Raw genomic sequence first — 15,021 nt, forward strand, 5'->3', positions numbered from 1 at the left:
AATGTTAATATTGGCGCCCAAACCTCAGCATACAATACAAGCAAATCAGGAGGAATTCCATCGTGCCCTGGGGATTTATTCCTAGTTAGACCCTTAATACCCTAAACTACCTCACCTAAGGTAAAAACCTGGTTAGACTGCGCACACTCCACCTCAGCCTCTACTTCAGTCCCGCCCTGTATGGGACAGTTAAATATATTCTCGTAGAAGGCCACCCAGTCCTGGGCCGATATATGATGACATATGCTAGGGATGTTCTCCTGAGCAAAACTGGGCTAATTCTCTATACTCCAGAACAGCACACTGTTTTTAATTGTAATGGCTTATACCAAATCTTCCCATTTTCTGCTCCTGAAGACCTCTTTCCTATTTTGAGTTGCTCTTTATAAAGACAACAATAATTTCTCACCAACTTCGCTTCCCTAGGTATGGCTTTAAGGGCTATTTATAGATTGCACAATGCCATCAAGCAAATAGAGTCAAACCATTTTGAGGACTTATTTGGCAGCCTAAAACATTTAGAAATACGAAGATCCTTAACCTTGTTTGCAACATCAGCAAATGCACTCAAAAGATCTTTATCTGTAGAAGTGGAATCTAAACAAACAGCAAACTCAGATGCACAACTTTGGACTAAAGACTAAAGATGACATAAAGGAGTCCAGGTCTACGAGGGACCACCTAATCCATCTACCCCAATCCTGAGGCTGTAGCCGAGATGATCCAGGCTGAGGTAAAGCTTCTTTTATCATCAAACTAGGGCCCCTCAGCTTCAGCTTAAGAGGATAATGATCACTACAAGGATGCCTTGTAATTTCAAAGGTGCTAATCAAGGGAAGTACTGTAGCAGAAATAAAGATATAGTCAATAATAGAAGCACATCTCTACCCCTGATAAGTTGGAACCAGGACCCCATCCTCGTTAGCCTGTCCAAAGTGTACTCCAATTTAAACTCATTCAACAGTGTCATAAACTTGGTCACTACCCACGTATGTTCTAGATGGAGCCCCTCTAACAAACAGCAACTCCAGGAGATTTTGCTAGTGACAACCTGTTTGACAGGGTCCACAGCACCAAGATTCTCCAGCCTACACTGATATACATTAAAATTCCACACCAACAACAGGCTTGACAATTTCCCCCTCATCTGATGGCTTAAAAAAACAATAAATCCGGATAAATCGTGAACACAAGCGGAGTTCTGCGACCACGTTTTTAGCTTTATTAACATTTGTCAACACCAAACATCATGACCCTGTGACTGTAAGTTTAGGGGATTGTATGGTTGCAGTGGTCGACATCAGCTCCCTTAACCACCCATTTATCCTGATGGAAGCAAAAATAATCAAGTCCACTTTAGCACACCCTGTAACTGACGGAGCTGGGGGCGTAAAATAAGTTGTGTAGCCTTCGAGGTGAAAAAACATTCAATCACTCCAAGGTCTCTTGAAGATAAATCAGGTGAAAGGTCTTGACATACTTTAACCACAAAGCTTCCTTAAAATTTGCTAAAAACCCAACTATATTACAACTAAGCAAAGTGATATCCGTCCCTATATAAGTAGACCAGTCTTTTACATCGCAAGCATCAAAGGCTATCTCATGAGAAGAGACTATCCAGAGTTATCTGAGGTATCTACTGCTGAGACTTCTTGTCAATCACAATCATCCAGTTGGCTGAAGGGGGAAAATCTACTGGAGCATTGTACTTGCAGCACACTGGGCCGGTGGGAACTTTGACCACCATTCAACAACCTGGCCTCCATCCCAAAGTATTGGTTAACTTGATGAGACCTGTAAAAATAGCCCAGTGGGAGAGCTAAAATGCTGGATGACAGACATCCATTCCTAGCCCATGCTCGATCCAGCCTATATTCCGCTACTTTCACTTTATCATATTACCCCTCTGGTTGGACCTTATTATCGGTTGCAAACTACTCCCCCACCATGACCCTCTTTTTTTTATGCTTTTGTGCTGTGGATATGGAATCACCTCCATTTTCAGAACCCAAAGATCCCAAATTCACAGCACTGTCTGCAACCTCTTCTGCATGAGGGACTTGAGCTTCCACTGTAACAAGGTTCGGAGCAGTATCGTCCGTGCGGGGTGTGCAGCCTTTGGAAACTACGGAAGACACATGCTACGTGTCTGCACCCTTGCGCTGGGCCAGTTCACCCTCCACATAATTTCCTGCTCCAGGGCATCCACTGCTGATGACAAAAAGGATAGGATGTTTGATTTTTCCTGCTGCGAGCTTTGGTGTTTACCTTCCATTCCCCCCCTTTCCAATTGCCTTGCGCCTAATGTACAAAGGAGATTGCCTAGACCAAATCGAAAATCATGCTATGGATCAATATACACCTTCGCAGCAGCTGCGAAAATGATTTCAGTCACTTACTCAGTTCCTAGAATTCGATCAAAGGTAGCTTGGAGAATCCTAACTCCAGTTAAACCCACTAAAAACCCAAGCCAGGAGGGGTGGCCCGGCCCAGCTATGTACAGACGGGCGCAGACAGGCCTGCTCTTGGCCCAGTTTTCACCCAGGCAAGTGCTGTGCAGGGGGGTCAAGTCCCTAGTTGAATTCACCTCCGGGTGCGCAGAATGGCAGTGAATAAGGTCCATTAGAAACATCTGATAAAATTTGTTTAATCTTTAAGAGGTGAAAAAACAATTAAGATCAGCATTAACAAGTTTAGGAATATCATCTAAATAGGAGTGAAGATGGTGGGATCATTTTTGGATTACACAGAGTTTGATGATATTTAACAAATTCAGTCAACATATCATCTTTAAAGAAATGAGAACCTGGGGAATCACATAAAGAATGAATATCATTGTGTTGTTTTCCAATTTTAAGATAATTAACTAACAATTTGTCAACCTCTTTGCGACCACCTTAATAATGAGCAATACTTTTAAGAAATATGGAAGATGCATTATTTGTAGAGTATTAATTTAAATGTACTTTGTCTCTTATAAGGTCTTTTAAGGCAGCATCAAACTTGGATGTGTTGTATTGATGATCTAGTCATTTAATAGTGGATAATAAGGATTTATGCTCTCTATTAAAGGGCTTTTTTCTGGCTACAAAATCAATAATAAAAGTATGAGTAGTGTCTTTAAAAGTGTCCCACAAAGTTAAGGCGAAATCTTAGGATCATCATGGATAAGACCGCAAAAGAAAGAAAAGATGAAGAAAAGTGGGCATCTTGCAATAAAGAATTATTAAATCTCTACCTACTAAATTTGGATTGTAATGAAATAAAATCAAAATCTGTAATCACAAGAGCATTGTCAGAAATCAAAATGTGACCCATTATGATTTAATAATATTTGGGAGAGAGATTTACTAAGAAAAATATGGTCTAACCTAGTGAGTGAGCTATGCAGGGAAAAGAAAGGCTATTCTGTTGAAGAGGGATTACTAAATCTCTAGGAGTCAATTAAATGTCTTTGAGTAATGGAGGAGCAAAACTGTTTATGCATTTTGAATGGTATGAATTTCAATGTGGATCATCCATCAAGAAATGAATCCATAGCCTGGTTAAAATCTCTTCCTTTATTAAAATCTTCATCACCAAAATGCGATCAGTGTTTACACATATCAGGTCAAAAATTAAAGTTGATTTAATTGGGGCCATAAACATTAAAAACTGATAAGGAGGTGTTATTAATCAGGAATTAAACAAGACTCCATCTACCTTCATTCTTTGTTACTCGAAATACATTTGTGAATATTAGATTTTTGTGAAACCGAATAATTACACCATTTCTTTTATGAGGAGTCAGTGATGCCAGAACTGTACCCACCCAACCAATTTTATGTTTTAAAGCTTCCAATTCTATGAGGTGAGTTTCTTGAAACAAAGCCACACTTGAATCATATTTTGCTAGAAGGGACAAAACTCTTTCTTTTTATAGGATTAATAAATCTTTTGACATTCCATTAGATCACTCTGAATGTTACAAACAGTAACAATAGTATAAGGTATTACCTATGAACAAAGTACAACAATGTCTAATATTAAACTGAAAAGGAGAAGTCCATAAAAAAGGAAAGACACAGAAGAAACACAGGAGGAAAATGGAATAGATAGAGGAAGAATAAAGAAAAAGGGGAAGAAAAGGAAAAGATCTAATGGAAAGAGACAGTACATGCCATACCATTGACAACGGAAGCAACATTCCTTGTTATAAGGCTTAACTGAGGAAAGGGTAGTGACAGTGCAAAGCAAAGACGCCGAAGCAGGGGAACAACGTGTACTAAAGTCAGGGTAAACTGATACAAATATAAAGGAATGAGATACAAAGATATTAGAAGGCAACAAAGAACAAAAACAGAAATGAGGACATACATTATAATACAGCTAAACCACAAGTAAACAACATGAAATAGTTAAAACATCAGCCACACATAAAGCAAATATATCATATGAACTCTTAGAAGAACACAAAGTAGCCATGGTATTGGAGGAATAATTCCTTAGAAATGGTTTGAGGTCTACAGGATTCTTGTAAGAAGTAACTTTGTCTTGGAATGTGACATTGAAAAAGATTGATGAAGCAGGCCATATAGAGCACCCAAGGCATGAAGTTGTGGTTATAGGTCTAGAAATGTTATCCTCCATGTGGCTGTTGCTCTTGAGACGTCGTGAGTATAGAAGATTTTCTTTCATGATTAGAATAGTTCCTTTTTAGTCTTTGGTGCATTAAGTATTTTCAGAACGTCAACAAATTCCAGAAATTAAAGTAATACTCCACATGGTTTTGTAGTGTATGCAGGGTTTGAGGGCACTGCCCAAGCTAATGTGCTTAGTGTGCTTCCTAAATATTAATAGCTGTTAAAGGTGGTAAGTCAACTAGATGGGGCAGGAAAGCTGTGAAAAACAGATACTGGATCTGTGCCTTCAATACATTCAGGAAGATGTTAAAGTCGAAAGATTGTTTCACTTGTTTCTGTTTTTCAAGTGCTCCATCAGAAAGTTTAATTACGCCACTTTCTTCTCCAAGGTAGCTATCTTATGACTTTTATCCTGAACATACCTAATTCGTTATTTCATCATTGAGACTTCTGTATCCATATTAGACCATTTGTCATCCAAGTGCTAAATGCAAATATTGGTTTTCGCTACAAAGGGGCGTGTAGCTCTGTTTTCTTCAAGGGGAGTTCCAATGAGACAGATGACTGTTACTTTAAAGTAGATGGAGGGCCTTGTTTAACTTGCTAATTAGTGAAGGTAGCATTCTGTGGTCTCAGAGAAGGCAAAAGCATTGTGGACTTAGAAATGTTAGAAGGCATTAGCTCAGTCTCAGAGAGACTATTTGCCATTGGTGAATTACAAATTGAAAGTACAGCCAATTTGGAAGATGATTTGTTTCCTAGTCTTACCCAAACAAGACCTCTATTAAAGTTCCAGAGGGGTAACAGCCATAGTATTATTAAGGAGCATAAACTAACAAAAACATAGATGGAGAAGGATTTCATACTGTGTGAGGATATAAGTAGGAGACAGAGCACTAACAAAAAGCATCATTTGAATAGGAAACTGAAAATAAATTGTAATAAGCACTTTGTTGTGGATATGAAATTGCATGCAACAAGAGTCATTGAAAGAACAACTTTCTTCTGTACCTTTGTAATGAATTGGTCATCGTTGTGAAGAAATAGGGGGTCAATATGACCCCGCAGTGAATGTTAATGTGGTGGGATGACCTCCAACAAGCTGGCGGTACATACATACATTATGAGATTGGTGGGTTGGCTGCAGCCAACCTGCCACTTCCCCACTCACCGCCATGGCGGTATGATCCGTCAGGCCAGAGATGTGCATCTCTAGCCCAGTGGCCGGCATAGTACCGCTGAAGGCATTGTGAGCCAGCCTACCACCATGGTTTTCCTGGCGTTACCAACACCACGAAAACCATGGCAGTAAGCCCTACAGGTGACAGGGAATTCCTTTCCTGTCACCGGTAGGCGGCTCCCTCACCCCCCCAACACTCACCTGACACCCCCCACCATCCAAACACCCCCTCTACGCCCACATACACGCACACACCTGCAGACACGCACCACGCATACACCCAATCACCCACACTGGCATACACGCATTCATACATGCATACATCCAGACATGCTCACACATATTCTTACAATGATCACACTGACATGCAGACATGCACTCACTTCACCATTCTTACATGCATTCACTCACATGCACACAACCATGCAAACAACAGAACGCACACAGATGCATTTACACACTCACTCAGACATTAATGCACACACTCAGACACACACATACAACCTCCCAACCTCACCACCCCTTCCCCTGTCGGAAGCCCGACTTACCTTGGGCGAGGAGGTTTTCCGGCGGGGAATGCGAAGAGGCACTGCTATTGCCAGCAGCGCCCTGCCAGCAGAACACCGCCAGGCCATATTACTGGTCATAATACGGCTGGCAGCGTTCTACTGGTGTGGCAGTACTGGTGACAACAGCACCAGCTTACCACAGTCCACAACCATGAACACTGCCGGATTTCCGCCCTTCTTGTGGCAGACGTCAGTCAGTGCTAATAATATGGAGGATGGATGGTAGCAGCGGTGGCGGTATTTTGGCGGCCGTCACCACAGCGGTAGGCGTTTTACCCCCAATGTCATAATGTCCACCTCAATGTTCTGTCACAGGAGCGTGGGAGGAGATTTAAATTGGACACCACATCTTTTGGTGTACGAACCGCAGGGATGCCCCTGTGCTTTCAGAGAAAGAAAGCACTTAGAGAACCGAAACATAGTGTCCCATTTGTCTGCAAGCCTTCTGAGGTAAGGATCATCTCATTGCAGATAACTTAGATAGCAAGTAACAGAGAGAACTTCCCTACCACAACATGGCGCTCCTGACTCAAGTGACCATATTCTGCGGGGGCCAAGCCAGGCCACCATCCATGCTTTTTAAGTCTCACCTGCGACTGCGCATGCACTGAATGTGCTCTCATGTGCAAGTCACATTGTATACAGCAGGAGCCTAGCAACCCCCCAGGTCTTAACATTTGTTGTCTTCCTTGTCACTCTTATTTACTGCTTTCTAATTGGCCAGCGTGTGCTGGCCTCACTTTCTCTTCTTCTAGCTGGAGCATGGACTGGGTACTGATTTCTTGATTGCTGTCCTTCCGCTGATCAAACTTTGATTAAGGCACTACTTTTAATTTGTCTTCTTCCATGCTGTACTTGTTGAACCTCTTGCCATTTTTTAACTATGTATTACCGTACTACATGCACTTCAAAGAAGCCCTGTAGTGTAGCCATTTTTAATATAGCTTTCTGCACATTTGCTTAAAGTATTAGGCCTCTGTGCACTTTGCCCTAGATGCATTTTACTTAGCCTTGCACTGTTATTTTACAATAACCAGTTTCACGGTCTTGTTTTATTTCCTTCTATCACAGTGTTTAGCTTACTTCAGCAGTGAAGTTCTCAAACATTACATTCTTGCTCGCTTTGTGATTCAGTCAAGGATACAGGGGGTCATTCCGACCCTGGTGGTCATGGACCGCCAGGGCCGGGGACCGCGGATGCACCGCCAACAGGCTGGCGGTGCATCCATGGGCATTCTGACCGCGGCGGTACAGCCGCGGTCAGAAACGGGAAACTGTCGGTCTCCCGCCGGTTTCCCGCTGCCCTGGGGAATCCTCCATGGCGGCGCTGCAACCCCCTTACCGCCATCCTGTTCCTGGCGGTTTTCGCCGCCAGGAACAGGATGGCGGTAATGGGTGTCATGGGGCCCCTGGGGGCCCCTGCAGTGCCCATGCCAAAGGCACTGCAGGGGCCCCCTAACAGGGCCCCACCAAGATTTTCAGTGTCTGCCAAGCAGACACTGAAAATCGCGATGGGTGCAACTGCACCTGTCGCACCCCTTCCACACCGCCGGCTCCATTCGGAGCCGGCATCCTCAAGGAAGGGGGTTTCCCGCTGGGCTGGCGGGCGGCCTTCTGGCGGTCACCCGCCAGCCCAGCGGGAAACTCAGAATTACCGCGGCGGTCTTTTGACCGCGCAGCGGTATTCTGACGGCGGAACTTTGGCGGGCGGCCTCTGCCGCCCGCCAAAGTAAGAATGACCCCCACAGTCTGGTACATTGCCGATAGACGTGGTAGAAGTTTAGTCTTTAGGGTTCATAGAAAGTACACATTCTTACGTAGGAACGTTTCTTAGAACACCAGCGTGTTAGTTATAAAAACACTTCCTAGTCCTGTCCTGGTACACGTAAGAGGGAGATTCCGACCAGGAACCCACAACTAGACGCTGACTGCCCTGTTGCAGATGCTGATCCCGATCACAGGCCTTTGCTCAGGTATGAGGGTCGATGTCCTCCCGGGGGAACCTGAAAGGCAGGCTTAGAGCTTAACATGCTGTGCTCAAAATACAGTAGAACTTAGGAGAGAGAACGTAATCTAGTTGCATTATGATAGCGTTATTCTTATGTTTCACTCTCCTCGTTACTATTTCAATCCTACTGTGTTGTATGGTTCTGGTTATTGCGGCTCACGCCTTGTTATCTAAAATGCAGTCATTTTATTAAACCAATCACTAAAACTCAAACTGTCTTTGTCATTTATATATGAGACCACACTGTGTATGAGAGAACTGGTTAGGACCTGAGTGACCACGACTTCCCTGGGAAACACTAAGATGTCATGTGCTCGGCTGCCCAATTGTCTCTTCCCTTTGGGAGAGATGAGGCACTGCTAGTTAGCCGGAGCTCAACCCGGATTTGGGGTGACAAGGGTCCTCCGCTGTGGGTTAGACTTAGTCCCCCACACTGTGAACGATCTTGCCGCCCAAAAATCCAGTAGTCTCATTAGGATAATGAGAGCCTACGCAACAGCCCTTTTCTCCTTTCAAATGTATACTTTATTTTGAAAACAGATGTTACCTACTTTTGTTGAGACAACAGATGTTATATACTTCCTAATGTATTTTTTCTAAGATATGGACATGGGAGCAATTGCTTTCTTTAAGTGATAGGATGTTTTGCTTAATGTCATATTTTCTTTTCTTTTTCAAAAATGGGGAGAGTAATTGATTTTCTAAGAATTACAAGGGTGTTGTCCAGAAACTTAACAAACATTGTCAAAGCCAGTGGCGTAACAAAACTGGAGAGGGCCCCTATGCAAAGAACATGAAGGGGGCCCCCCCTCCAGCTTCACTTAGGCCAGGTCTTGGTCTGCGGGGCCCCTGGAGCTTACCTTCCCCTCCCTTTGTTATGTCACTGGTCAAAGCAGTAGGTCTCGCTTTTGAGACTGTTGGCTCTGCTGTAAGTATGGGCATTGAAATTTTTAGCAATGATATGCACCCATGCTGTATAGCAGCATGGCTGCTGTGCAGCATTGCTAGAAAAAATAATAAAAAAAGGACTATAATTCACCCAGCACTAATGCACTTTTAGAAAAAAGAACATTAGTGCTGGCTGATTCATAGTACTTTTAAAATTAGTTTTAGCCACACTGCAAAAGCCAAACATTGCCAAACCCAATAGGTGAGACATATTGGCTTTGCCAATTCTCGTTTTCTTTTCAACAACAGATCTGCTGACTTTGTTTACCGCCTTCTTTAATTCATCTTTTTCCTCTCTCTGGCTTTTGGCCAAAGTGTTAGAATGAATCATAAATTCCAGACCACAAAAGTGAGTGTTGATGCACAACACCTTTAATCACCGGCAGAAATTAAGCACTCTTCGCAACCAATTTTCAATATTTTTGGATATGAAAACAGTAAACACAAGCCTTCGTTCATGGATTTAATGTTACTAAATATGTATGAATGTGCATATGATTTCAACATTATAACATTTCATTCTCAATCCTGTAGGTAAATACTGAAGGTGTCCATCTTGACCAAATACTGTGTACAGAAGTTTATAATGAACTTTTCATCGCTACAGACAAGAGGACCCATGGATGTTTTGAATGAGCTTCAGCTACTTACAGCAAAACATATGGAAAAGCTTGAAATTAATAAGTATTATGAAGTAATAAGAGAGCTTGGAAAAGGAACCTATGGCAGAGTGGATCTAGTTATCCATAAAACCAGAGGTAAGAAGTATATGATAGGTTCATGTAGTATAAATGGTGAATTAACGTATCATTATATTTATTTTTTATTTCGTTATTATTGCCTAAAATCCCAGGCCACAGGTACAGCCGACTAAAACCCTTTACTTCACTGGGTGTGGTGCTTCTTCCTGACTGAGAATTATCTAATTGGACTACACTGTGAGTGTGTGTGGCCATGCACTATTTGCAATGTGCAAATATTTGAAAATCTAATTTCTTATAAGAATGTAATCTCTTTCTACTGTACATAAATCTTAAATTTCTACATGACGCAAAGATTCTGTCTAACTGCAGAAAATGTCTCAATTTTTTAAGATCAAGTTTTTTGGGCATTCATTAGGTGGTGCTAACTTTGAATTGGCACCTTACTAATATAGGTACTTGTGTTTTTTTCACCATTTCAGTCCACATATATAAGGTGTGAATAATGAAAGTGATTACACATGAGATACACATTTATTATCATGTACAAAAATTAACACAAGTTTTAACTCAGATCCACCATAATAACACATTAATATGGCAGTATCCATCATAAAATTACATAAAAAATAAAATGTAGTCACTCGATTTGAAAATAAGCACAGCCAGTTACAGAATCAGATTCTATCATAAAGAGAAACCTGAATGCTGGATTCTGCAACCTCTTAGTATTTTAGAAATAATTTTCTAGGGTTTGTGAATTCACAGCAGGCCAGCAAAACATGTGAGCTGTCATCAGAAAGCATCCTCACACTTTGACTAGTGACCCAACTGTGCAAGCCGATTTTATACACAACCATTATAATTGCATGGAATCTGTGCCACCCTCATTAGCATTAAGAAGCACCTAATGGTCATTGATGGAATGTTAACCATGAACACAGCAATGCCTGGCTGCGATTTAAAATTATAAAGTTGTATTTTCTATAAATGTGCTGTAAATCATTTCTATAAGAAAGGTCAAAAGATCTGTTTCTAATGTGGATTTTTGTAAATGTACACCATCTGCATTTGCCTTCCAGCTTTTTAATAGGGAACCCAGATCATATTTCACAAACAACTTTCTAACCTTAATTTTGATGACCTTTGTTCATAATTTCTTCAAGTATGTTAGTTCTTTCAAGTACAATGCTGCAATTCAGAACCACCTATCAAAGTTAAGTTCATCTAAAGAACTTTAATGAACATGAAATGTCATGATGTCAGGATATTATCTCGGAGAAAAGTCAACTGTACTAACTGTTAAAATGAAACGTGATTACCTCACTGAAAATTGCTTAATATTTTAAAGCTTGATAAAAAATGGAAAATTAAATAAAAGATACAAAATCTACATCTCCCACAAAGCTATTGGAAATTACCAAATGCAGCCTTACGAACGCACACTTCTTTGCAACATTCTGTGTTACTGTGAGCACTAAAACAATCTGTGTTTGTCTTTGAATCATTAACCTACAGATAGGCTAAAAAGTCTGATTTTTTCTAGAGACTGGTAAAAAACATAGAACACCAATCACGTTGATGACCTAATCATGTGTAGGCATCATGGCTGTATGAGGTTGTTCCTACAATTAACAGTTATGTGTGATTAGTATCACCAATACAAGGCAATGCAGTATTCGAAACTCTTGTATCTTGTATCTTTTATAAATGTATACTTATCTTATTTTCTGTAAAATCGTATAAACTGAAAAATAGAAAGTTTACTATTATCAAGTATTTTTGTTTTTATCAAAGGTACAAAGATGGCGTTAAAGTTTCTAAGAAAAAAAACAACAAAACAGAAGAGTTTTCTTCAAGAGTATTGCATTTCACGATATCTATCTGCCTGCCCATACATCATCGGCATGTATGATATAGCATTTGAAACAGATGAACACTATGTCTTTGCCCAGGAGTATGCAGCAGCTGGGGACCTGTTTGATATCATACCACCCCAGGTAAGTTTCACATAAAAAGACATTAAAGAGCTTAAACTGTGGTTAATTTTTAACTTTGACACTCTTTAAGTTAAACACACACTTTACTTTAAAACAATTAATTCCCATATTAAACAACACTGTCATTTAAGTAATTGATGACAGAAAAATTACCAATGGATGTTTTCGATGGAATCATATTGATTACCTTTTTTTCTTTCAGTTGCTCTCATTTTGTTTGCAAAAGCCAGGGCAGACAAGCATCTGCCTTTCCATTGCTTCCCTCTGGATGATATATAATATAATATAAACTTATCATAATCTCATTATACAAACTAGAGCTGAATGAACTGGACCAGATCCACATAACCAGGCAATAGTGGACCATATGCTCAAAAACATTTACTTGTAAACATAATTTACAACCAAATTCTTTGTTATGACTGACATGAATTCACAATGGACTTTCGGGCAGATGTAAGTACTTTACTATTGCAGATTTCTTTCCCACTAGTATGAAAAATCTGCAGAAGTGAATCCTTCCTAAGGGGTGACAAATGGGGAGTTTGCCTTTGAAGTTTGTAACCATACAAGTATGATTGTGGCAATTCACATTCTTCCTTCTGACCCCTTACATGTCTCAACATGGGGGAAAATGTACTTCTGCTCAGTAGCGTAATGAAACCGGAGGCCCTGCCCCCTGCAAACTACATGGAGGGGCCCTTCCCCAGACTCAGTCAGGAGTTCTTGGGCCAGGGCACTGTGCTGAGGGGGGCCATGGAGCTTAGGGGTCCCCCAACACTGTGGGGCAGCGGGAGCCTATGTTAGACTGTAATAACTCCTCTTCAATGATAGGATGAGACAAAAATTACATTTGTGCATAATTCTCTAATATGGAGAACTTGACCCCCTGCAAGACTTGTTGAAACTGGCACAGCATTCCAGACATACTGCTAGGAATGCTTGTGAATAGCGAATAAATACACTGCAGTAAAAGTGTAAATCCTCACCCGTATTTTGGTATTTATTTAGTTAATTTGGGCATATGTTTTAATGAGACAAACTCCCACCATGCCAATAGCGCATTAAGCCTTTGTTGCTGTAGAAGAATAAATCAGCTCTGTGTAAGTGGGGAGAGCTGTTTTTGTTCAAATATATTTCAAATATATTTGCCTCTTGTAGAGAACTGTCAGGCAGTGCAGTGATAAAAGAGAAGGGGGAGTAGGTGGAAATGATTCATAAAAATATAGAAGGACTTGCAGATTATTGAACTGAGAGAAAGCACATAAACACACAAAAGACCGAAATGTCAATTAGAGAACATAAATTTTTTTAGAAAATCTGGTGAAAATGCACCCACTAGATCACTTATATAAAGACACTGAAATGATCTCTGAAATACATTAAAGACAGAGCACATGCTCCCACTCCTCAGTATCCAAGAACAATGGTGGCTGGTCACCTCTATTTCAGTTGGACTGGAATTGTTGCTTTGTAATTAAAATTTTCAAGCCCTGTAGCTAGTGGACTTCTTGAGTTCTATAGGATCCTCACAGGTCGGGTACATAAAGCAGTAAAGGCCTTTTCATTTATAACTAGCTTCCAGGTCCTTTGAATCATATATTGGAATTCCATGTGTAGCTGCCACTTGCCCTGCATTGGTACTCATTACACTGGAATCATAAGTCAATCCTTTCACAATAGGATTCTCTCCAACTGTACAGATGAGATCATTCAGCAGCTGGCTTTAGTTTCAGTCTGAGGAAATAGTGGTAGCTTTAAATATATGTCTGCAGGCTGCTTCTTATTTTACAATAGTGGGAAAACCATAAGCCCAGCCAGAAAGGCTGCAGCTTTTTAGCTTACTTATCAGCAGCATGTCAATGTACTGTGCTTTCCATGATACAAAATCAAATAATTGGTTAACCTTTTCAGGGAAATCTACAATACAGACTGGTGGGGTTCATGAAAAAGTGCATTTAACAGCACAATTATTGCATAACTTGGCAAAGATGCAGAATATACAGTTTCTAAAAGTGCTGTAATGAAAATATTCTAATACTTTTGTGACATACCAGGCATTTCTATCATCTTACTCCCAGGAGTATTGGGGATCGCAATCTAAGTGAACATTTGAAAAGGGAAGGAAAAGCTTGTATTTTCGGCACATATTCACTAATAACTGACTAAAAGGAAATATGTACTACTGTGAGTTAAATTAATCTTGGTATACCACGTTATGTGGCCCTTCATATTTCGAAATGTATTTGGCATCAAGATACATTTTTTCATCCCACCTCTTTCAAGTGGATATTTCATGACTAAGAAGAGGGAAAGTAATACAAATCATAGGTTAAACACTTTAAAGAAATCTGGCATGACTATTTTTTACTGCCACTGCTCAATTGTATAGAGCTCACAGAAGCAGTGACACTTATCTACCATGCTCAGTACCCAGGCAGAAGTAGTAATAGTACCATACAAAGAGTTACAAGTATAGATGATAAAATGCCTTTGTATAAGTTATTAGATAAAAAATCCCCTGCTTAGAAAGAGGCAATGTCACTAAAATGCTGCCTGAACTCAATATCAATTAGCTGTCACTTTTATTTAGCACTTATGAATATATTTTGTATGTCCCAAACAGCAGCTTCTCAGTTTCTGAAAATATAGGTATCTCTCCATGAAATGCAATCTTTATATTTTGCATAAATTAGGTTGACTTCCCTCAAAATGAGGCTTTCATGATATAAAATAGATTTGCCATAAAGTACATTTTAGTTTTGAGTAGATACAGGTTTGGTCTTCAAATATCAGCTTGTTATTTACTCTAAGTAACAACACGTACTGCTGTAACACATTGACAGTAGCCGCCTTTTAGTTCCATCTGTCATCACCATTATTATTGTTATTATTAATATTATTGATGATTTGTAAAGCGCGTGGCTACCCGCAATGGGTTTCCTGGAGCTAGGTCTTCACATATCACTTTCGTAAAGAGTGATAGGAAAATG

At 40.4% G+C, this 15,021-nt stretch overlaps 1 protein-coding gene across 1 annotated transcript in view; it reads left to right on the forward strand.

Annotated features, from left to right (window-relative positions):
• The window catches only part of LOC138246146 (serine/threonine-protein kinase SBK1-like), an 81,776-nt gene that overhangs the window by 39,255 nt on the left and 27,500 nt on the right, over positions 1-15,021 (forward strand). Inside the window, exons 2-3 of the mRNA XM_069200422.1 lie at positions 9,862-10,085; positions 11,826-12,028. Of these exons, the coding sequence (XP_069056523.1) occupies positions 9,914-10,085; positions 11,826-12,028 (375 nt within the window). The 5' untranslated portion in view covers positions 9,862-9,913. The remainder of the gene's footprint in view (positions 1-9,861; positions 10,086-11,825; positions 12,029-15,021) is intronic.

Source organism: Pleurodeles waltl, chromosome 7 (assembly GCF_031143425.1).
Source record: "Pleurodeles waltl isolate 20211129_DDA chromosome 7, aPleWal1.hap1.20221129, whole genome shotgun sequence".
Classification (NCBI taxonomy): Eukaryota; Metazoa; Chordata; class Amphibia; order Caudata; family Salamandridae; genus Pleurodeles; species Pleurodeles waltl.